Source organism: Pseudochaenichthys georgianus, chromosome 19, assembly GCF_902827115.2.
Source record: "Pseudochaenichthys georgianus chromosome 19, fPseGeo1.2, whole genome shotgun sequence".
Taxonomy (NCBI): Eukaryota; Metazoa; Chordata; class Actinopteri; order Perciformes; family Channichthyidae; genus Pseudochaenichthys; species Pseudochaenichthys georgianus.
The window spans coordinates 8,600,448-8,626,110 of record NC_047521.1 but is presented as its reverse complement, the minus strand read 5'-3'; the positions used below and the strand labels follow the sequence as shown (position 1 = coordinate 8,626,110).

At 38.2% G+C, this 25,663-nt stretch overlaps 2 protein-coding genes across 6 annotated transcripts in view; one reads left to right on the top strand and one right to left on the bottom strand.

Moving 5' to 3' along the window:
* Positions 1–2,793, bottom strand: part of tex47 (testis expressed 47) — a 29,764-nt gene extending 26,971 nt beyond the window's left edge. For both annotated transcript variants that reach the window (XM_034107253.2, XM_034107252.1), the window contains exons 1-4: positions 2,634–2,793; positions 1,541–1,613; positions 541–644; positions 49–113 (exon numbers count right to left, since the gene is read on the bottom strand). In XM_034107253.2, the coding sequence (XP_033963144.1) occupies positions 49–113; positions 541–644; positions 1,541–1,613; positions 2,634–2,747 (356 nt within the window). In that variant the 5' untranslated portion in view covers positions 2,748–2,793. The remainder of the gene's footprint in view (positions 1–48; positions 114–540; positions 645–1,540; positions 1,614–2,633) is intronic.
* Positions 2,794–3,857: 1,064 nt separating this feature from the next.
* On the top strand, positions 3,858–21,767 carry ndel1a (nudE neurodevelopment protein 1-like 1a). 4 transcript variants are annotated; one of them, XM_034107457.2, is made up of 10 exons: positions 3,858–3,945; positions 6,248–6,344; positions 12,836–12,989; positions 15,310–15,458; positions 16,246–16,382; positions 16,551–16,724; positions 17,749–17,843; positions 17,944–18,089; positions 18,518–18,552; positions 20,886–20,972. In XM_034107457.2, exons 2-10 carry the CDS (start codon positions 6,259–6,261, stop codon positions 20,894–20,896), a joined length of 987 nt encoding a protein of 328 aa, XP_033963348.1. In that variant the 5' UTR covers positions 3,858–3,945; positions 6,248–6,258; the 3' UTR covers positions 20,897–20,972. The 4 variants fall into 4 exon arrangements, with proteins under 4 accessions (XP_033963348.1, XP_033963349.1, XP_033963346.1 ...); XM_034107458.1 differs by having other exon boundaries at positions 20,889–20,946; XM_034107455.2 differs by lacking the exon at positions 18,518–18,552 and having other exon boundaries at positions 20,886–21,767.
* The last annotated feature ends 3,896 nt before the right edge of the window (positions 21,768–25,663 follow it).

Here is a 25,663-nt window from a genome sequence, read left to right as displayed (position 1 = left end):
CTTAAACTAAGTGTACTTTTCATGTGAGGATGAATGAAGCATCATTACCCGTGTGTCTGGTGTTGCATGTCTTTCAGGTCCGTCAGAACAGAGAGCAGAACCTCTCTGGATGACTGGAAGAGAGGCAAGTGCACCATATTGAGTCATAATGGATAACAGTAATGAGGACTCAGCAATCAAATACAAAAAATTAAAGGCAGCCGCAATTATATCTGAACAAATGCATAGAAAGATTGTAGTGGTCAGTGATTACTAGAATACATTTGTTTAGTTGGTTTATGTTGGTATTTATTTAATTGACTCCAATGTTGTAAAAACACTCACATTGCACTTTCAGTTTGCACCAATCTTGTATGGGTCATTTGTCTCAACCAACTGTGGATCCTGAAAATCCAAAATACTTGCAATAGCTTACATTTTTGGTTGAATGTATCCAAAAGTATTCAGATTACATTTTTTTTAATTCAGCGGATTAAGTTTCTACGCAACCGTAATGATAACACAACACACATCTTCCTCATAGACACACTGGAAACTCACTTCGATGATATGCAGCAGGCAGGATGGGTAAATGTACAGCCGGCCCGTCATCAGATCCCGTGAATACCGTTTGCTGAGCTGAAAGTTGAGTCTCTCGTAATGAGCTGTGTGGAGACAAACAAAGGAACCGTTTGTTGCAGATAAGTGAGAAATGAGGCAGCCTGACAACTTGAAAGTGTCTCTGTCGTTAACACACAGTTCAGCCTTTCTTTTATTGGGTCAGTATTCCTAAGCAGCCACTAGAAAAAGCCCAACAGACAGGACGCCCTGCAGACGCATTCTCATGGAGGTGTGAACGCTTGTAAAAACTCCAACAAAGGGAAAAAGACCGTCTGTCACAGCTCTTTTCACATTGTTGTTTAGTTTAGTTTAGTTTAGTTTATTTTTTTCGAGCGTGTAAAACCAAAGAAAATACAAATGAAACAAAAGATGATACAGACATGATACAGTACTATACAAATGAATGCAATAACTAAACGAAATATTTAAATAATAATTGAATAATCTGTAGTATCATTGTCTGATAACAATAAACAACAAAACTTTAGCTAGTTACACGTCCGAAAAGGGGTCGGAAGAAGTTTACACTTATTTAATCCGACCCCTTCTCCCTTTTGTTTTTACTTTTTTTTTTACATGTTAATATACGTTAACATACAATATAAATGAATACTTTAACCTTGAATAATTCATATAATCATTCATATAATATATACAAGTTAAGAGAATTGTCTCTATTTATAAATATATATATATACACATATGTCATTTTAAGAGTTGAGAAATAGATGTTTCTCCACATAGATCAGTAGATCTGTAACACCAATTACCATCACCCTGCACTCCCCTGGAGGAAAACAAGACGGCATTGGTAGAAGGTGATTAGTTCATTGATTTTAATGAAGGGATCTTCTCAGTGGAATAGCAGTGCCTTCTTATTATCGAGCACTGAGCTATTGTGCCCCCGCTCTTCGTGGCTCTAAGGTAATTGCTGGCTGACCTCCAAGTTCTGTCCTGTCAGCGAGGTCGTGGGGGAGCCGAGCAATCACTATCAGCCGCTGTAGCACGATCCTCTGGGGAGACAGCGGGGACAAGTCTTAGAAAAGCTGCAGAGCAACAGCAGAAAGTGCTTTGTTACATATCACACACATACAGGAGGGAACACATGCACAAAGTACAAATAAGCTATATATGTTAATACATAATGTGCTGTTTGATATTTAGCCTTAATTCAACTTAGATCTCAGAACTCTAACATGCCTCTACTCTAAGCTGTATTTTTACAAACCTCTTCCTTTTCGAGATCAGTCTTCTTTGTCATAAGTAGGTGAAATAAACTACTCCCAGATTCCTCCTCTTTCTTTTGTTCTGCTTTAATGTCTTCCATCTTACCGTCTCCTCGTCCAAATCAAGCACTGAGTTAGTAAAGCCTTAGCGAGCTGCGTGCCCTCTCTGTTTATACGAGCTTATATATCCTAGAAACCTATTGTTCCCCAGATGCTGTAAAACCAAACCTGCTGCACTCGGATGCAATTACATATATATATATATAGGCTGCATGAAAAAGGCACGAGCCAATCCCAGCCTTGTATTTCAGGTGATAACAGCCAATAGGAGGAGGATGTGCACAGGACAGAGGACACAGTAGAATAAACAGTTTTGGTTCAAGTTAGCTGGTTCCTCCTATGATAGGAGAATGTATTATTACTAATTTTACAAAATTAAATGAAATAAATCAATTCAAAAATCAGTTATTTGTCAAACTAATAAAAACATGTTTTATTTCTAAGGCTTTCATGTCTACATTTCCTTCAAATTGAATTGAGTGTGTCCTCAATTTACTGTAGGTAAATTGCTAGTTTTCATATAAGTCTAAATTGTATTTGAGATATATTAAGTGGCAGACAAATGTCATGTGATCAATATGGCTACTTCAGTGATTGTTGGCAATTATTTTGGACCTTTTTTAAAGTGTTCCCCTTTATTATGGGTTTGTCGAGTAACGTTCAAAGAACGTACACAGTAACCTCACATAGCAGAGTAGCTAGGTGAGCTAGCTAACTCCCACCATGACAGGCTGCAGCAGCACAAACCTCTCTCATGTGACTGTTGAACACGTCGAACATGGTCGCTGAGTCTTCTTCCATGTCCTCGGAGTCTCTGTCCCAGGAAAAGCTCGTAATTTTCTCTAAACTCTTCTCAGTCATTTTGTCTAATTAGTTTTAGGAGCTCCGCACGGTTACCATGGAAACATGTGAGGTAATGACGCGTTTGACGTCAAAGACCACGCAGTTGTTATTTTGACAAACCAAGCCAAAATGTATCACCTGTTGACATTTTCTTTAGAGAGATAATGTAGTACATTGTAATAATAATAACACAACAATTAATACAAATGTTACAAAATGTAGAGGACAAATGTGTATAAATATTTACAGTTAACTAAATACATTATGTCATGATTTTATAAATACCCTCTTGGTAAATGAATAGTAAGACAAGTAAATAGAAAGTAATATTGATATTATTGATTTAATTTCAGAATTTAGTTCTTTTTTTTGGGTCAACACCTATGGTCAAAACAGAGGTTTCTTTACTACTTCTTTTTTAAATGACTCAACCTACAGATACGTTAATAAGTTAAGAAATGTACCCTTTTTTAAGTACATTTTTTATTTAAGTAAATTACTAATTAAATGATTTATTGTGTCCCCATTTTAACTTCTAAAATATATTTTTAAACTATTATCTAATACTTTAGACTGCTTATTTTATATGTTTTTACTTTGTACCTTAACATTCTGTAATCTAATAACGTTGATTTACAGAGTAAATTAAGATTCTCCATACAGATGGCCTGCACAACACAAGAACACCTTGTTTACACAGTTAATTTAACACAATATGACTTTATTTATTTCAAGATTTGTTTATTCTGTCCCTAACATCATAACAACTTAAATCAAGTAATACTAAACCCTGTTGTAGTCGATGAGCAGCAGATGGTGCTAACTTGATATTTACTCCGTTATTTGTTATAATGCGTGATCATGCGCAGTTTGTGTGCAGCAGTGAAGCTCGTAAACACAGCAGAGCAAGTGAGTACTGAGGAAATCCACCCTAAAATCTGTTTCTTTCCAGGGTTGTTTTCAATAGCTTTATCCACATGTATTTTCCCAGTCTTAAAAAGAGAATACAATAGTTTAATATTTCACACTTTTATCCAATCTGAGTCAAACATATCGGGATTAATAATATTCATATTTAGGGTGGACTCCCCATTAAATTTCGCGCTGAGAGGAGTCAGCACAGATCATCAGACATCAGAGAAGAAGCTCGGCCTCAGCAGCTCACACAAGCGGGAATAATGGACTGATAAACATCACTGTTTTGGGCGATGTTCAGGTACTAAATGCTTTTAATTTTATTGTATTTTGTCTTCATTTTGAAACCAGATAAATTAAAACACTAGAGCCAACATGTCGTCGGTCTGGTCGTTCGTTCGGTTCACGGCTTGTTTGCACACCCAGTTTTGACAGCTGAGCTCAGCATCATGTTTGTGCTGTTACGCCAATCCTGGTGTTACTCTGGTCCTGTTTTATGTAATTACCATAGATAGACTGTATATATAAAGGGTAATTACTCAATACAAATGTATGGTATTTTTTAATGCATCAATTCAACTATTTTAGTTTGTTTGCCAGGTGTCTTATGTTATAATTAGTCAACCAGATTACCATATGATCAGTGTTCAACAGGGTCATTTCTCATTTGGAAATTAAATCAGTATGTCTAAAGACGATTTTTAAGTGTAGGCCAGTCTTATAAAACACAATGTTTTTTAAATCCTATAATATATTCCTTATAATATCGAAATTTGTAGGTCAAGATAAATCTTATTCAGTTAACATGAAGGAAACATTTTTTAATTGTAATTGTTCTCTCTGTTTTAGGACTGTTCCAATTATCAAAAAGAGAAAACAGGAGATAAATAAAATAAATTATCCTCTTGCAAAATATTAACAGTTTTTGTGTTTTATGTAGGGGGCATATACATGGCCCTCTTTATGATGCTATCAAAATGGCATGCGATGCATTCTCCTCTACTGTAATAACATTATAGTTTCCCTGTGGGCTGCTGGTTGAATGTAATCTGAAGCTGAATTATTCAGGAAAAATAGAAAGATATGTTTGTAGGGCAACATAAAAGAAGTCAGTGACAGCAAGAGCAGACAAGCTCTCTTTATGGTTAATGGTATTTCTGTTTGAGTTTTTGAAGGCCAGATTGCCTTCCCTTGTCCTTCAGTTGTTGTAAAGGATTTTTATTGTGTCAAGGACATTTTCACCACGATACAGACGATAAGTCAGCAGTATTTATTGTGACACTTGAGAGGCCTCTGCTGGCCTTGATATCCTTCTCATACCATACATTTTAATAATCACATACCATTCTTATTAAGGTTTATTTCAGTTTTTGGACATGTGTACAATAGTTTGGTATTGCATTCTGGAATTCTTATTTGCTGTTCTAATTGTAACTCTTGGTTTGCTGTTTTGAATATAATAATTTCTCACTATTATTTCTGACCAGTCTCTGTGATGCTGTAGACGTTTTTTCCATAATCAAACATCCACGAGATAACAACGTTTTGGGAAATATGCTTATATATCCTTCTTGCATATACAGTAGTTCCATGAGAAGATTGGTTTCACTGTAGGATAACATTGATATAATATAACTTATTTCATATACAGCTTGGTAGCTGGGCATTTTCTACTCAATAAAGTGTCATCTTAACCTGTTATAATATATAATAATGTATTTATTGATTATATTATGTACTGTATAATTAAAACGAATCTGCAAAGTAACAACAATTACCAAAAAGATTGAGATACAATATACCTCTGAAAAGTACAAATAATTAAATAGTGAACATTAGTAAGTATACCGACTGACTTGCTACCTCTGGCCATACCATTTAATTGTTTGGTTTACAGGTAAACATCTCTTTTGATTCCCGTTCAGTCAACTGGGGACACAAAATGGAAAGCAAGTGAAAGCAAACCAGTTTCAAAGATGGGGGGAGAAAAGGACTTTGTACTAAACAAACATTGTCCAACATTGTTTTTCGTCATCAGCATCTCTTTATCTTTCTATTTAAGTCAAAGAGATTGATTAATGTTGACAACAAATGTTCTGGTTTCTCAGTTGGGCGTGTTCCCATCTGCTGCTGCTCACATTGAGTTGGGTGTTTAGGGGTTAAATGATTGTTCCCTCTCTAATTATGAGTCAGTATAAACGAGGCTTCGGGCCCCAATGTTACCTCTGGGAACAGATCACGCAGCACTCGGTTGCATTTTGAACTAAGAAACAGATTTGTTGTCTTGTATAATGTCAGAAGGGCCCTTTGTTTGCCAGGCTTAGATTGATTTGATCTTATGGAAGGCCAATATCAAATCCTAAAGGCTGTTTTGTTCAAACCCCGGAGAGAAGAGTGTTCTCTGTGAGGGGAACTCCTCAGGGTTTCTGCGAATCAGCAGGGAGCTCTTTGGATGATGAGTTCCGAGCTGTGAGTTTCTCACTCGTGTCTTTATAGACTAAGATCCCAAGCTATTGGAAAATGTTTGTTTCAGTTCTGTATGATAAACCTGGCCGTTTTATCTCATTCTAATCACTGTTGTTTTCTTATTCTTTCCCTTCCAGATTTGTTTGCCATGGAAACAGATATGATACCAAAATTCTCCTCGAAAGAAGAGGAAATTAACTTCTGGAAGGCTCTTTCTCTCAAGTACAAGAACGGGTATGTAAACTGACTCATATTGTGTTGTATTGCATAAAGGATAAAACCAACATTATTCCATAGTTGTTGTTATTGTCAACAACTCAAATTCAAAGACATCCTCTATCTTTGTGTCCTACATTATGGTATAATGTGTAGACACCCCGTTTATGATCTGGGCTTGTCTCCATTGTTCCACATTACAACAATAGTGAGCTTTGTTGTAACCGTTGGTGTGTGTTCCTTTTTTCTTCAACATGCAAACAACAGCTTTATTAAAAGAAGTCCTAGTTTGATAGGGAAGAGCTTGGCTTGTCTGCACAGCTTGCATTCAAAACCGGGGCATAGAGTTTGAAAGATTAGAGCAGGGAATTAGTCAATAAAGATATTACTTGCAGTTGCATTGTGGGAAATGTAGGATCTAGGTTTTGTGAAGCTTGACTCGTGCTATGGGGCCAAAAAAAACGTATTTCTGGCCATTAATCTTCAAATCTGCACAACAATAATGATTCCAAAATGCTAACGTTTTTCTTTTTCATGCAGCTGCCACATTTCAGTAGAACATATGAACTTATAATTAGAGATGTCCCGATCCGATCACGTGATCGGGGATCGGAGCCGATCACGTGATTTTCAAAAGATCGGAATCGGGAGAAAAAAATCGGGGATCGGGACATTTTTTTATTTATTTATTTTTTATAATTTTTTTTATTTAATGTTACAAAACTAAAATTACCATGTTCACGTCTTAAAGTCATCCTGAGGACTTAGTTTTGGTTTAAAATTACACAACATCATGTATGTGTTGCTTTCTTTGGGCTTGTTTTCAGACCTGGTTGCTTATTTCTCTGAAATCTGGCAACAGAGTGGGCGCAGTGTCTAATAGTAGCAGTAAGCTAACGAGAGGCTACGTTCAGCTGGTGACTCAGGAGTCGGGACAGAGAAAATGTCAGGAGTTTGGAAGTATTATAAAATTAAAAGCGAAGGCAGTGTAACAGCCAGATGCAATGTTTGCAAGGCAGAGGTTCCGCGTGGTGGAAAGAACAGAGCTACGTTCAACACGACCAATCTAATACGCTACCTGAGAAACAAACACCAACAACAACACGACGAGTACACAGCGGCCACTCAGGTAACGGCACTGAAACAACCGACACTTTCAGAGACTTTTAAAAGGAAAGAGAAACAGAACAGCCAAGATAGCTGAATTCATCGCGTTGGATGACCAGCAGTTATCTGTTCCTTTTTCTCTCTTAATGCATTGCATAAAGATCGGATCGGGAAAAATCGGTATCGGCAGATTGTCAAAATCAAATGATCGGAATCGGATCGGGAGAAAAAAAAGGTGATCGGGACATCCCTACTTATAATCAATCAAATGTGCATGCACTAAATGGCCAAAAGTAGGCAACGTATGTAGACACCTGAGTATTGGTCTGTTTTCCCTGGTTTGCGCCCTTTAGTCCAAAACAAGTTCCATCTAAATGCTTCCACATACAAAGAGATATCTTCTATTGGACAATAATGTTTCTTTGTGGCAACAGGTTGTGTTCATCCCTTTTCTGTGTCAACATGACGAAGCCAGCTCCAAAAAGACACGTTTTTTCCCAGTTTAGTGTGAAAGAACTTGACCTTAACCCTACCCAAAACCTTTGTAATGAATTCGGGCTACATTTGAATCACTGATTGTACCGCTGAGTGGCGGTTTAGATCCCAGGCTCTGATGGAAACACCGGTCTCTTTGTGTCTGTGGGAACGGCCGCTCGTCACAGTGGGAATACATCACCTGAGGAATGTTTGATCTGCTATCTTGTCGTTGGGTTTCAGTCGCCCATTCTTTGTCTTTCAATCAAAAGCCAGCCCTGACATATCCAATGACTTTCTTTATGTGGGACAAGCATTGAGAGCTGCAATGGAAACCTGTCTCTTTATTTCCCAAAGTGATGGCTCATGTTTCACATAAAACAAAAGGACTTTCATACGTCTGTGAATGGCTTTATGTAACAGGCTGTTTTTGCTGTTCAACATTTTAATGATGTAAAGGCTGCTAAAATTAGCTCCAAAATATAATCGTATGATACAAGACATCACTTGATTAAAAAGTGATTACATCTCGACCCGCTTTGCTCAGGGAAGCAGAGTCAGGCCTACACCCAGGTATGGACAATGAGCTTCCTTTCAAATCAAGGCTGCATCCATCCTGTTTGTGATGTACAGCAAGTATCTATTCATGCTATGAGGTATTGTATTATTATTAAGGTGTTAAACTAACTTTAGCCACATTAAGTTTAAAAGACAGTAGTGTACTAAAAGATTCCTACATTGCATGATTTTATCAGCAGATTCAACAATAGGGAAGTAGAATCAGTTCTATTGCAGATGTGTCACGGTCTCCCCATCTAAACAAAGAAGAGTTGAATGTCACTCATTTGCCCCTCCCAGCTTCATAGCAGTCAAAACGGAGGCCAAGATAACTAAACCAAAAATGTTTTTGTCTTGTATCGTCCCTTGCTTGGATGGTATGATAGCCAATAGGGCTGCACGATTTGGTGAAATAATCTAATTGCGATTTTTCTGACAGATATTGCGATTCGATTTGCGATATTTGTTTTTAAGCGACCCAACGGAAGTTTATTGTAAAATGCGGCCATATCTCCGGCTAGGAAGGTCGTATCAACGTGCTCCCGTCTCTAGCGCCCCCGCAGCCCGAGCTACGAGTGAAAGAACTAAACTTACATGAAACTTCCGTTGGGTTGCTTTAAAGTCAAGCTTCAGTTTAAGACTCACCCTGTAATAGATGTAGAACATGTGATGGAGCATTACTAACCTGTTTTTGTTTTTGTTTTGTTTGTCTACCCTCCCTCCCAAATGTAAAGCGTCTTTGGGTTCAAGAAAAGCGCTATAGAAATAAAAATATAAAATATATTAACCTGACTCAGATGCTTTGTTTCACCAAACCATCTAAAGCTCCATTGGAAGCCATTTGGATAGGGCAGGCACTTTCAAAAAGACTTGGCAGGTGATTGGATCAATCTGTCTATCACCTTCTATCATGGGCCACTTCTGATTGGTTAACAATGGCTGGGACATGTGGAGCACAGCACTTCTGATTGGTGTGGATGACTGACACACAAGAAGAATTTTATTTATTTACAAAAAAAATTAAAAAAAAATTTAAAATCGCGATTTCGATTTAAAATCGATTAATCGTTCAGCCCGGTATCAGGTATCGGATTAATCTGCAGATACTCCTGTTCACACATTTATAAATAGGCCTGCAACAAGCTGGGTATGGCTTGTTGTTAGCCTTTTACAAATGAAATCATTCATTTGAGGCCCCTGATAACAGGTTGATAAACCAGTTGGCTGTCAATGATAGTATAACAAAGTTGTATCTTTTATAAATTGTGAATCACAAAAATCAGGAGAGGTCCTTTCTGTCATTAATGATCAGAAATACATTTTAGGCTGATATATGCAGGCAATATATTTATATTAGAGCCGGGACTCGATTAAAAAAATTAATCTAATTAATTAGAGGCTTTGTAATTAATTAATCGAAATTAATCGCATTTTTAATCAAATATACATATTTGACCTGAGAACAGTGAGAAGCAATTTTCACATGGATTTGACTCCAAGTGGTCTACAGTCGAGTGCAATCCAGTGAGCCAGGGAGTTGGTTATTTTCTCAGACGTGGACTTACTTATCCTGGCCCTGAAACCAGTCGGTTGAGTGTGGGTTGGGTCAGGGTGTGGTTCCTTGCACTCGGAGTCGGGCTAACGTCCACGCTAGCTGCTACATGCTTTGCATTTAGGTGATACTTTAGGCTTGATGTGCTGCGGTGATATGCAAATTCTTTTTTGCATAATTTGCACACAACCGTGCTCTTATCGACGCTTCCATCCGTCCGGTTTTTAAAACAAAATGTCCCATCCACGGGGCCGACCAAAGCGGTCTCATCAGCTTGTTCGTTCATGTTTGACTATTGTTCACCGTGGTTTGTTGTTGTTTGAAGTCCCATGCTGAAGTCATGAATGTTAGTTGGTGCTCCAGTATAATCGGTACGCCTGAAACTCATCCAGTGAGAAAAGTTCCGCTGTGCAAAAATAAGTGCGATTAAAATGCGTTCATTTTTGTGTAATTAATTAACGCGTTAAAGTCCCGGCCCTAATTTATATTATATCGATATCGGCATATGAGACTTGATATTGTCTTTAATGTTGCATATCGTATTATGGAATAAGTATTTCCTAGTCCTAAAAGCTGCATTACAGTATATGGATGTATTTCTTTGGAAGTAACCAGACTGTTCTAGCTGTTCTATTATTTGCCTTTTTGCGACTGTGGTTGAGTGGTCTACCAATCGCAAGGTTGGGGGTTCGATCCCAGCCCCTACAGTCAACATGTTGATGTTTCCTTGGGCAAGATAATTAACCCCACGTTGCTCCCAGTGGTTCGGCCAATGGTGTGTGAGTGTTAGGGTGCATCTCACTTCGGTTAAATGGATTCCTTGCGTCCCTCACTTGCGTCGTTTCCACACATGATCGAACACATTATCTCAACACAGGCTAATGCTTGGCAGATCTCAAAATAAAAGAAGAACTCATCTTTTAGTTGACGCATTTTAGTTTTGTGAACCCCTTAGTTGGAACCAGAACGCATTTAAAGCCGTTGTGCATTTATCTTTGAGAAAAGTCACCAAATAGAGCAAAGTTGTGTATAACAAGCAAATAGAAGCATTTTGCATCAAGAAAATGTTCCTCTGCTTACTGACGATTCCCCGGATGCACTGAAGTGTTTTGAGTAAAGATTATAACTGTGAAGAGGAAGCACCAGTCTGAGAACGAGTCCCAGCCAAACGAATCAGTTCAGAGCGAGTCTCTGAGTCGCTGAGTCTCTGAGTCGCTGAGTTTCTGAGTCGCTGAGTCTCTCCACAGCGGCTGCACACAGGCTGTGGAGATGGGTTTTCTGGCTCTGTGCCACCTCCAGCACTTTCACTCACATGATGGTTTCCATTTTTAGACAGCCGGCTCTGCGTGTGTGTTCATCCGTGGCAGTGTCACATGTCCTGTGTGGCTGAATGAAATGTCAGAGATCAGTGCAACTGAATAAAGAGGAATGCCAGTCAGTTTGTTTGTTGTCGTTAGATGTCAAATGAAATGTATCAAATGCAGCATGATCTGCTACAAAAATAGATGCATACATTTTGGTTAAATTATTATGATTAATGAAAATATTAAACATTTTGAAAAAATTGTTAAATAAATATCCATTCCAGTTTTGAGTATTCCAGGGTGTAGGGGTGCAACAACTAATCAACTTGATCGATTCAAATCGATTACAAAATTAGTTGCCAACTAATTCAGTCGTCGATTCGTTGGTGACGTCATCACGTGTGTTTTACGCTCCGTTAAACTCCAACGTTATCGGTCTTTTTATCGGTACTGGAAACATTTAAAAAATATGTCATATGTATTATTGCTACATAAACATTATATCGCAGTCTTAGTGTCGCCAACTTAGAAACGTCTAATATGCAAAAAGAAAACAAAAATGCGTCTATGATATACTTTCGACCTTTCCAATCGAGACGAGGGCTCCGTCTCAGGTCGACTATTTTCATTTCCTCGCTCCTCGCTCCTCGGTCTCACCGGAAGTTGATTTTTCTGCGCCATCTTGAGTACCGTCCCATGGCTCTTATTTCTGCCGGAGGAGCGATAACCGAGGAACCACCAGACCATCCTCCGATGAAATCCTCAGATACTCGCCCCGCCCCCTTACTGTGTATCGCTCACTGATTGGACGAGGCAGTGCATGCACTGATCTGATGCTTCTTGACATGAGAGCCGTTTCCCAGCAGAGTGAAGAAAATACATGAAACTCACGAGTCACTCCTCAGTTTATACTGTGTTTTGTTTCAATTCATGTTTCATTTAGTTACAAATATGTGATATATCTGAACAACAATGTGGTCAAAAATCTTTTTATTCATTTATTGGAGACATTTTCATGATCGCTTTTTTCACTTTTTTCACCCTAGGGTGATGACTTTAAACGTCTTGTTATGTCTTTTTTTGGGTCAGTTTTGCTGATTAAAAAAAAATAATATATATATATATATATATATATACAAAAAAAATACATACCTCAAATGTGTATTTAAGTACTGTAGGGTGTACTTGATCAGGATCCACTGATATTGATGATATTGATGATATTGACGGTTGATCATTTGAAGAATCGATGGCCAACCCCTGCTCTTTAAATTCGTACATACTTTGATAATTCCCATCATCCCATGATTGATGACCTGCCACTCAAATACATACTGTATTTGATTATCATGTTTTAGTTTGTTGAATTTTTGTTCTGGGTCAGAGCCTATTTAGGATAACAAAATATAAATAATAATGGATGCAGCCACATGCCGTGCCTCCCGTGGCTCTCACCGACCCATTTCTGTCTAGGCCTGTTGTGTAATGGCCTCTCCTCCTCTGTGTGCCCTCAGCTGTCAGGAGGCGCAGGAGGAGCTGCTGGAGTTTCAGGAGGGGAGCCGGGAGCTGGAGGCCGAGCTGGAGGCACAGCTGGGCCAGGCCGAACACCGCATGAAGGACCTGCAGTCGGAGAACCACAGACTCAAGAGTGAGGTGGACTCGCTCAAGGTAACTGCAGGAGGAAGAGGACGTGGGAATGTGTTTCTAATATGGCCATTTGATCTGAACTGAGCTGTAAAGTGTTGGTTTGATGCAGCTCAGTTTGATATTTATATGCATAGAAATATAAACATGTGTTTGAGTCAGTATTATCCTTCCAGTTTAGAATGATTGGATAATATAATATAATACAGTATATAAAGTATACAATGATAACTGACAACAAACATTTAAAGATGACTCATTGCAAGCGTTTCCAATGGTATGACATTATAAACTTCTTCTCTCAAGAGGGCACTGTCTAATGTTTTATATTTGATTTAGCTAAGATTAGATATTTACCTACCTAAGAAACATGTTAAGCATTAAGAAAATGAGCTAGCTAGTGTGTTTGCAAAAGTCAGTCAATGTTAGCTTTAAGATTTGACACAGATTAACTAACGTTAGCACTCTATGTTGCAAGATCCAGCTAAATCTGTATTTAAGTATAATATTTAAATGAGGATTTGATATATCTGCTGATTTTTGCAACTTTTGGAGCTAGGACTAGTTATGTTCATTGTAAAAGAGATACGTTGGTTCATTTGAAAGAGGTCCCTTTGTCCTCAATAAACAAAAAATGTGTTTACATTTTATTGACTAAAGTATGAATTGTTTTATTTGAAAAAGCAGTACTGGATGAGTCTTTAATCTTTTTAATATATTTTTTTTATTCTCCAAAAACCCATGATAATTTCCCCAGAAAAAGCTAAGATATGCGTCCTGTTGTGAAAACAATATTTGTACAAATAGCTCTCGTTGTACTGTAAGCTCTGAACCAAGAACACATTGCATATCTCCATGTATTCCCTTGAAATTAATATTTGATTTGATTTGTTGTCCTTGAGTGCAGTCTCTTGGGAGGACACGTAAAGTCCCTCTGTAACAGCTGCTGCTCCCCAGGATGCACTCAGCACTTATATGGTTTTTTTGTTGTGCACCTGCAGCTTTGCCATTATGGTTGTACTGTATGTACAAGGTCATGGGAAATGTGTAGATCAAACCTTGTCCAACACACAACAAAAAAAAGTGTGTATAATGATAGTATTTGTGTGTGTCTCTGCTTGTCGGAGGCCTAACTCCAACTCCTTTTTGTGCCTCAGTGGAATCCTGGAGTTGATGTAGTCTGTGAGTCCACGTGCAATCTAAATGTTAATCTCACCCCCAGAAAGTGCTGATACACCAGTTTGTTTTCTTATTTCATTACTTACCCACCACACCTGCTCTGCCCTAAGCTGGCTGCACACTGTATGTCTCTCATACATAATGCATCAGGTATAATTACAGGAAGGCGGGGTGCACATTTGTGTGTCCATGTTTCCAGCTGTGTGGGAGCCAAAGTGTCTGTCAGGTTTCAGGATCCACACATCAGGTGGATCATTTGTCTGTTGGAGAATAGTGATAGTATTTCCAACGACATCAATTGCTTTTTGTGAATATGTTTTTGATTTTCATGATACAATTGGCTCAAACGGTTTTACCCACGGATGCAGTCTTCTGTACAAACACCATTTCAGATAAAATGAGCTTTGAGAAGAGGCAACATTTAAAAAAATTGTGTAGTAAATTGATGTTGTGTTCATTATACATTTCATCCATTGTCTGCAGTTCTGATTAAGAACTACGGTGGCATAAAGGTGACAACACAACAGCATTAGTGAAAGTGTAAGAAATCAAGAAAGCGTATCCAACACAATACTATTTCACACAATGCAGGAAAGTCAATATTTGAAAAGGGAATTCACAAAAATAAATTACCATTTTTAAGAAAACACAATATAGAAAAATATAATCTTATAAAAACAGTATTTTGCAAAATAATTCAAATCTAGAAAACCATTTTATTCCAAAAACAACACTGGAGAATTGTTGTGTTGAATGTTGTGGGTTAAAACAAATGTGTTGCTCCGTTTTCTCAGTCGACAACATGTTTCATCTTATCTTGCTTGTGTTTCGCACCTCAAGGCCCCCGTACAAGGTCGCATCACAGCACACAACGTGTTCTTGGTGTTACTCGTGTAACTGGCATGTGCTGAATGAGCCTCTGGAGCAAAGAGCCTCCTGTGTGGCTGCAGTTGAAGCAGCAGATGTAGGTCAGACACGAACGGGCCCGGCGGTATTTATTGAGCTGATTGTCTCGGAGCTGGTAGATATTTAGGTCACACTCCACATCCGCCGCCTAACTGGGAAGTGAAGGGGAGCACTGAGAAACGTATGAAAGCATGTCGGCGGTGTGTGTATGCGATCAATAATGTGCTGTCTGTCTCCTCTTCCTCCTCCTCTTCTTCAGGAGAGGTTTGAGCAGCAGTACTCTCAGAGCTACAAGCAGCTCTCCATACTGGAGGACGACCTCGGCCAGACACGCAGCATCAAAGATCAGCTCCACAAATACGTGCGGGAGCTGGAGCAGTCCAACGACGACCTGGAGAGAGCCAAAAGGTGTGACAGGGCTCACGTTTGAAACCAATAAAAAATGGCTTCTTTATTTGACTGTATCATTTCTCCGTTAAGCATTTGATGTTCCTGAGTGACATTGGATTGATTCTTGTCACCAGATGAAGATTTGTTTCTTTATTATGAGCGCAATGCACCGTAGACGAGATGTATTTGTATATAATTGAATACAATTTAATGTATTCATCTATATGACTTTCAGGCGATTTTATATTTAAATAAAATGTAAACAATGCAATGTGTATAGGACTTTTAGCCAATGCTAATTTGCGGTTAGGCTGTAAAGGGATAAAACACATAATAAAATTAGGTAAAAGTGAACCACTGCATTGAAACACCAATGAGCGATACATTGAGAACAAGATAGGAAAAGCTTTATATAAAAGCTCTTTTATGGATCACTAAATAAGATTTATTTTTGTATTATAAGGATGATACAGGATTTACAATATTGCCTCCAAAATGTTTCTTTAACAAAATATGTTTTTCCACCGTCAAATCGGTTTCTTTGTGATCCCCGTGTGAACTATATGGAAACAGTCTTTGTTACAATGAACATGGGGAGTCCTCACAGGGGTTAATAAATGTCCATTTGATCTTATCTTAAATTCAATTGCTTGCTTTCCTTGAACTTAATGAAATCAATGCTGCACATATTGATCTCTTATTCATACTTGAGTAATGATTCATGAGTATTGAAGACACACAGAAAGGAGCCCCCGTGAGGATATTGAATTCATAACATTTCAATCTTTTTCCCCTCCTTCCTCAGAGCTACCATCGTGTCTCTGGAGAACTTCGAGCAGCGTATGAACCTCGCGATCGAGAGGAACGCCTTCCTGGAGAGCGAGCTGGATGAGAAGGAGTCTCTTCTTTTCTCTGTGCAAAGATTTAAGGATGAAGCCAGAGGTGATTATTGACTAGGGTTCACTAACGAGCCACGCTGTCAATCACACGCTGCAGACTTTAACATACTGCTGCTCCCCCCAACCATTTCACGTATCTGCTTTCCCTCATTTTAAGTCTGAAGGGCGGAAGAGCTACAAAATGTTCCTTTTATTTTGAATGTCTTGGTAGATTTGCGGCAGGAGCTGGCTGTACGAGAGAGGAACACGGATGTGAGCAGGATGTCCGCCCTGAGCTCCCCCACAGAGGACACTGAGAAGATGGACACGGCTGTCCAGGCCTCCCTCTCTCTGCCTGCAACCCCAATGGAGAAAGGTCTGGACAACGCCTTCGCCAACCCCACAGGTAGAAGCAGCCCACTTCTTTCTTATGAACAAATAATCTGGTCTCTGAGGGGGAAGAAATTGTCTTATCTAAATTTGTTTCTATTTTATTCATTTATTTCAATCTTTCCTTGTTTTATTTTAATGCAATTTATTAGTTTTAATCTATGTTTTCACTTATTTTGAAGGGGGAAGGTTAATCACTTAAAAAAAATCAGTAACAAAATATATGTGTCCGTTTGTAGACACATCAAAGTGGACGGTTAAGAAGGGTTCATATGTGTCCTCTTCACACTTGCTTTCCTCAGGATGTCTGGTCTCTTGTGTAAGATCATATTCATGTCTATCCTCTGAGCTGCTATGGTCAATATTTTTATATTGATAATGGATCACATGTGGAAGGCCCCCTTGTAGTGACTCTGCAGTCTCTCTCAGCTCTACGGAGCATTTGATCATCCAGTTATGTAGTGGTTCAGTTCAGTGTTAGTGAAGTTATCAGAGACATGCTGTTAAAGCCACAGTACACGACCAGCTGTGTGCAAACAGCACGATGACACAGCTGGTGGACTTAGCAGTTCTAGCTACTTTCAGAATGAACTCGAGTGCCTTTTGAAATTGAATTGTTATAGGCCACACCCTTTTTATGGATGAATGCATATGTTTTCCTCTTTAATTATTCATGTATGAATATTGGGACACTTTATATAAATATGAAAAACAAATGAAAACACTTTTTGGATACTCTCCTGATGAACAATGCCCTCTTTTGACATCATATTTGGTAACACAGTAAGATGCAGTGCACCTCAGTATTATTGTTATTTTAAAAAGAGGACTACATTGAAAAAACATAGTAAACAATAACCTGTGCACTGATTATTATTTCCAACACTGGTCATGACACAAAATAAAGATTCATAAAGATTCAAGATTCAAGTCTCTGAAATGTCATTTGACTTTTTACTACAGAGTAAACACCTCCATGTTTTTATAGGCAGTAGTAATTAAGTGAATAATATGTTTATTTAACTATTCTTTCTGTACAGGTCTATCAAACGGCTTTGGCAGCAACACCCCGTTGCCTCCTTCTGCCAGAATATCAGCCCTCAACATCGTCAGTGATTTACTGCGGAAAGTCGGGGTGAGTCAGTCCTCCAGACTTCCTGTTTTCAGGTTTCCCTTTCTCTAGAAAGTCCCCATCTTCCCTTCATCTCTTATTTATTTGAATGTCTCCGCCTCAGGCTCTGGAGTCGAAGCTGGCCGCCTGCAGGAACTTTGCCAAGGACCAGAAAGCGAGGACGGCGTACACTCTGGACAACGGCAACGTGCTCAACGCAAACACAGCTAACTACTCACAATCACTCCACACGTCGTATTTTGACAAAGCGTGAGTGAAACCAAGATGTATCTGTCTTTTACTACCTGTGTTATCTCTTTAAATCCAGACAGGGAGGATTAGAGACAATAATCTTGCAATGTAATGTCAAGATCTACTTCCAGTCAGATTAGTTTAAGGATGCGTTACGAGTGTTAGATGGTGTTAGATTTATTCAAGTCCTCTACTTGAGTATTTTCAATATGTGCAAACATCTACTTTAATTTCACCTCATTAATTGAAAGCTTTAGTTACTTTAAAATTACAATTTTCCATCCCTTTTCCTGAACAATTACTACTATGAGTATTTTAGCCATTTTGCAGAAGTACTTTTCTCAAGTAAAGCATCCCTATACTTCTTCCACCATTGGTGAGAGGTCATGTGATATGTATTGTGTCTGGTGGATGACTAAGGAGGAGTGTGTGTTTCTCCCCAGCAGGACAGAGAAGGTCACATTCCCCTCATTGATGCTGGGTAATGGCGGCTGCTCCCCGAGTGTCGGGGTACACTAACGCATGCTGCTGCTGCTGCTTAGAACAAACCTCTTTCTCCGTGTAGAGCGCATAGACATTAACCACGACTGCGGGCTAGAAGATGACTCCCCAGCCACTAACCCTGTGATTGTGGTGAAATGTAATGGTGCTGGAATATTTCTAATGTCTCTCTAACTCTAAGCTGACTGAATAGATCTCTTTCCTACTAGTGTGAGTTGTTGTTTGTTTTGATCCTACATATAACCATTTATTATTAACAAAGAGTTTTAAACCTAACGGAGTCCTTTTTTAGTTTTCTACGTTTGATTATACCTAAGGATAAAAGCAGTTTAATTGCAATTATAAGACAGTAGGATAGTAAATATTGCTGGAAGTTGCTTTATTTTATATCATCATAAGATTTTATTTGTTCAAATATGGGTACGTCTGGTGACAGCTGGATTTGAATAATTAAAAAAAGGCGTTTGTCACGTGAAGTCTTCGTTGAGCGAAATGCTAAAATACTCACAATGACAATGCTAACATGCTGATGTGTATGCATGCTGAGATTTAAGCACAGTGTGGAGTGCTGATGTGTACGTGTTGCAGGTATAAAGTCATAAATCAAAGTATTGAATCGGAAAAAATAGCGACTTTCAATCCAAACCAAAATGTTACCTCATAGTATGCTGGAGGAGAAGTCGAGGAATCACCTACAGTAAGTCAGTAGGATCCATCCTTTGGGACCCATCAATATTTTAAGTTTTATACCAATACATCCAAAAGTTGGTATATTTAGGTCACGACAACATTTTGTGGACTGACAATGCAGTTAGTGTGGCTAAAAAAGGCTTGGTACCAAAAATAAAGAAGCTATTCACTGTTTTTATTAACAAACAGGATGAAATAGTGCAATCTAAATATTCCTTAAAACTGCACTTTGTATGCTGCTTGTATCTGCAGTGTGTTGTCGTGAGGCGGATAGTGAGAGCAGAGGCTGGCAGCGTGATGATGTGACTGTTTCTGCTGTGTGAGGGAGAACTACAGAGGCAGAGTCTGCATATTGAGATAAATACACAACAAGGTCATTGTCTTCTGCTATCAGAGCAGATATGTACACCACTAACCTTCAGGAAGGTCAGGAGATGCCTCTCGTCTTACTGATTGTAATAGAGCGAAGTGTAATTAGAATAGGTCTTAGGGCTTGATACCTTTTTGATCAATGGCCAAAGTGTTCATGTATTCATTGATCAGGTATTTCATGATCTAAAATATAGAACTTCTCAACCTTTTAGACAATGTTTTTTTAACACTGATGTATATAGAAGTTTGGCATACTTTGAATAATCCTAAAAAAGAAAATAAAGCTTTTAACTTCGTGAAACTAGGGTATTAAAAGTGTAAAATTGCCTTGGTATTCAGACACTCTTAGTAGTTCAAACCCGGCCTATACATGTAGCTTGCCAATTTTCTTTATTTACATTTTATTAGGTCATTCATTCCAGCTCTGAATGGTGCGTTCCAGAGTCACGACTCAGGCCTAAAGCAAACAAAGGGATTCTGGTCATAGTTGGACTGTGAGCGACAGAAGAAACCAGTGTAACCGGTCAGATAGGATAACGCTGCAGCTTCCTTTCCACTTTCTGCATTTGAGTTCCATTTTTAGCTTCAGACACATCACTTTGTTTGAAATGCGTCATCTCTGTCTACTAGCTGCAGGCTCCTCTGTGTATAAGATGGAGACATTAAGAAGGGATATGTCCCACAATTGAAGCAGTTTTTTCTTTTATTTCCAATTTCTTTCCCTTTTTATTACGGAGTTCAATTCTGCCAGGAAAATAACATTTTTAAAAACTGTCATTACCATCATAATACTAACTTAGTTTTCAATCATGATTTTTCACATTAAATCATATCCATTCAAAGAAACATAAAACAAAGTCAAATGCAATCCCGTCAGTTTTTCAAAAATGCCTCATGTTACATTCACATAAATAAAATAAGATGCATTTGTGAAATTATTTAAACATTATTTTTAATCAAAGTTTAGGGCTTGTTTTTTTATTTTATACACAAGTTATGTATCTATCTCTAGAAAATAATGAGTATTTTTATTTTTGTCATTCCTACATTTTCCTGGCAGAAATGGCCTTCCATAATTATCAGCTTGTTTCATCATAACTGCCTTAATGAAGTGGTGTTCAATGAGATGTTATGGAGGCTTTGCCTAATACGTCCTGTTAGTATGACAGTGGCTGGTTAAGGTCATTTGTGCAACACTGTTCTTTCTGAGACCTTCCTGGTTTAATGTAACTCTTGTAACTGTGTTTGCAGCAGGTCGGTGAATGGACTGAAGCCAGGTACCCTGACGGCCATCACCGCCCCCCCCGCTGCCTCGTCCCAGGGCTTAGTGTCTCTCGCTGTTTGACGGTAAACCCAATGCATCGTCCTTCCAATTGAAAATCACATCTATGAAGACAAGGCCTCAGACAAATACTGTAAAACGTTATTGATGTACTGTTGTACCCCTCTTTGTTGTTCTGACCCGATACACTACTTATGGGTCGCTGTCTGTATATGTCATGTGTTACTGTATCTGCTGTTTGCTCACTGGCTTGTACAAAGATCTACTCTTCACAAATGTAAAGATTTACTAGGATCTCACCCTGAATTGTGAAATATGTGCACCTTATCAGCCTAAAAGCATGGATTGATTACTGATCAGGCTTACCGGCCACAGGCCATAGGGTCAGGTTTCACGTGTTCGACCCAGGAAGAGACTCAAAATGACCACAAAGAAACATGAGGGGACTACAACGAGACACCAAACAACTACAAAGAGACACCAACAACTAAAAGACTCAAAACAACTACGAGGAAACACCAAACAACTACAACGAGACACAAAACAACTACGAGACATCAAACAACTACAACGGGACACCAAACAACTACAACGAGACACAAAACAACTACGAGACATCAAACAACTACAACGAGACACCAAACAACTACAACGAGACACCAAACAACTACGAAGAGACACCAAACAACTACAACGAGACACCAAACAACTACAACGAGACACCAAACAACTACGAGACACCAAACAACTACAACGAGACACCAAACAACTACAACGAGACACCAAACAACTACAACGAGACACCAAACAACTAAAAGACTCAAACAACTATGAAGAGACACAAAACAACTACAACAAGGAGACACAAAACAACTACAACAAGGAGACACAAAACAACTACAACGAGACACCAAACAACTACAAAGAGACACCAAACAACTAAAAGACTCAAACAACTATGAAGAGACACCAAACAACTACAACGAGACACCAAACAACTACAAAGAGACACCAAACAACTAAAAGACTCAAAGAACTATGAAGAGACACCAAACAACTACAACGAGACACCAAACAACTACAAAGAGACACCAAACAACTAAAACGAGACACCAAACAACTATGAAGAGACACCAAACAACTACAACGAGACACCAAACAACTACAACGAGACACCAAACAACTACAAAGAGACACCAAACAACTAAAAGACTCAAACAACTATGAAGAGACACCAAACAACTACAACGAGACACAAAACAACTACAACGAGACACCAAACAACTACAAAGAGACACCAAACAACTAAAAGACTCAAACAACTATGAAGAGACACCAAACAACTAAAAGACTCAAACAACTACAACGAGACACCAAACAACTACAAAGAGACACCAACAACTAAAAGACTCAAAACAACTACAACGAGACACCAAACAACTACAAAGAGACACCAACAACTAAAAGACTCAAACAACTACAACGAGACACCAAACAACTACAACGAGACACCAAACAACTACAAAGAGACACCAACAACTAAAAGACTCAAACAACTACAACGAGACACCAAACAACTACAACGAGACACCAAACAACTACAAAGAGACACCAACAACTAAAAGACTCAAAACAACTACGAGGAGACACCAAACAACTAAAAGACTCAAAACAACTACAACGAGACACCAAACAACTACAACGAGACACCAAACAACTACAAAGAGACACCAACAACTAAAAGACTCAAAACAACTACGAGGAGACACCAAACAACTAAAAGACTCAAAACAACTACAACGAGACACCAAACAACTACAAAGAGACACCAACAACTAAAAGACTCAAAACAACTACAAAGAGACACCAACAACTACAACGAGACACCAAACAACTAAAAGACTCAAAACAACTATGAAGAGACACCAAACTATGAGCCTTAAAATGAGTCAAGACAAAAAACAACAACAAAGTGATACCAAATAAATACACAAATATTTTAAATGACTACAGAGAGAAACAACTACAAGAGACACACATCTAAAAAAATTACAAAGACAAACAAATCAACTTCAAAGACACACAAATGATCCAAAAAAGACAATTACAATGACTACATAGAGCAAACATTAACTTCAGAGACTTAAAAATGTACAAAGCAACTACAATAGATACAGAAAAAAGCAACTACAAAGAAACACACTGATTTAAAAAAACACACATCCACTACGAGCGTTCAGAAATACTTCAATGAGACTCAAAGAGACAAAGAAATGTACTACAAAGAGTCAACATGACTAAAAGAACCGTAAAACCAATAATAAAAGACACGGAGAGGCAACTACTGAATAACAAATTGGGGCTCGCTGTCTCTGATTAAATATGCAATTAAAATGTGTTTTTTTTAAATAAATAAAGAATGCAACCGCTTTTTTCGGCCTTTAAACCTTTTATGTATACAGTCAATGCTTTAAACTAGCAATAACTTCAATTAAGTCGTCAGTGATGTGCACTCACATCCACGTACTGAAACCATGAAAGGAAAATAACCAGTTATATGGGTTGCCACATGCGCAGATATCCTAAATAATCGTGTGCCACATGGCCGCCAGTTCTCCATTCATTATTGATGTTTGCAAAATGTGGGCCTCACAGGTTAATGTTTTAAACATGATCTCTGTTGTGTCTGTAATTTTAGAATGCAACCGTTATCTTGTGACCCCTGTTTTATAGAATTTAAGTTTCAAGCATTTTAAAAAGAAGGGAAGGTGAGTCTGTGTCATTGTAGTGAGTCAAACACCATCTATCCTCTGAACGATGTGACATGATGTGTACAGTATGGGTCATATTGATCAATGTTTATCGACAGCCTTTAAGTGGTGCTGCTGTTCAGACCAGTTAACCAGCATTCTTTTATTCTGTAGTCACTTTTGATCATGTTGTAAAAGCTTTTGATTTATAACACATTTTCAGAGCAATTGAAGCACTTTGACTTTGTTTGAACTCACTTTTTATTCAAGTGCAATATTGCTTGTTTGTTAGTTATAGTTTGTAGGTTTTATTTATTTCAGATTTCTTTTACGGCATGTTTTAATAAAAGGTGCAATTCTGTAACATTTGTTACGTTTCAATCTTTTTTTGCTGTGGCGGAAATGAGCGCTACTATTATTGAACTGTTTTGTAAATGAATCCATAATTTTAGGTATTTTTTAAACATGCTTATATTATTCTCTAACAACGTACAAAATTAATGCATAATGATGTTTACTGCAAATTATGAGACACTCTAGCCAGATGTAAGGGTCCGTGTATGGCTTGTAAGCCTAATGGAACGAATGGAAACCTACAGGGTGCATTTATAAATATAAAAACGATATGATAAATAGTTAAAGAACTATACTTTGAAAAAACCCAATATGCCCGTTAAATGGTAATCAACACTGCCCTCTGCTGGACAAACATTTACAGGTAAAAAACAGAGCTGTACTTGTCATATCTTGGTCATTTAATTGTGAGTATTCATGTCTCCAAACAGACACAAAGCAGTACATTTCATGTGTGTGACTGAATAATCCAAAATTATTTCTGTGATCATGCACAGATGCTTAATTTATCAAAACACTAACAGTTTGGCTTCCTGAAGGACAGGCTATGTACAGGAATATATATACATGTAGAGTCTGAAGAGTCGTGTAGTACAACAGTGATAGTTCAGGCTGCAGTTCAGCTGATCCCTCCTCTCTTCTTCTCTGCCACCTCTTCGATCTGCCTCATCCTCCTCTCCATAATCTCCCTCCTCTTGGCTTCGTTGCGTTCTCGCTCCTGAGCCTTGAGCTCCTCCAAATCCTCAAAGAACTTGTGCCTGCATGGGAAGAGGAGGAATCATATTTATTATATTGATTAATGATGGACGAATAAAATATCTGACAGAAATGAATAGTGGAAAGCACGTCTGTGTCCTTTAAAACTTTGCATTTCACTACTTTATGGTATTGTGCTATATTGATATCCGATTAAGCCATTTTTCAAGCAAACTCAAAATATGTACTGGTTCCAGCTTCTCAAATGTAAGGATGTGACGTGTTTTTGTATATCATAGTAAACTGTAGGCATGTATTGTGCAACACAATTATTAGTCCTGCAGGAATTGTTTACAGAATAATCAATCAATCCAGAAAATATTTGGCAGATCAGTCGATAATTAAATTAATTATATTTGCTAAATAGGCATACACAGTTGTCCATAACGGTCTAGTAAGTAGAGTTATTTGTATGTAGAGTAATGTACCTTGTTTGTAGCTGCTGAATGATGTCTGTGTGTTAGCCTTTCAATTTAAGAAGACGATTAATAAGGGATTCATGAAAAAAACAAAACATGCACACAATGCAATGCATCATTAGTTACCTGTTGAAGAAAGCAGTGCCTAATCCCACAATAAGCGTCCCAAATAAAAAGGGTTTGGTCAGACGCTTAACCGCAGACAGCTGGTGATGCGTCATTATAGCTAAATTCGCAGTGAAGTGCCTACAGGCCGAAATGTAAGCAAAGTTTACCCTACATTTGCTTCACAGCTGACCTTTAGCTAACCACTCCATACACACCTCCTTGTTTGTCGTGCAGTTGATCACGTAACACGACTTCCGATTCCCATTGTTTATGCACCAATCAAATGTATCTTGCAAAACACGATGGCATGTATTTAACCACCAAAGCCAAAATATTTTTGTTTTTTACTGCGTTTGGGTG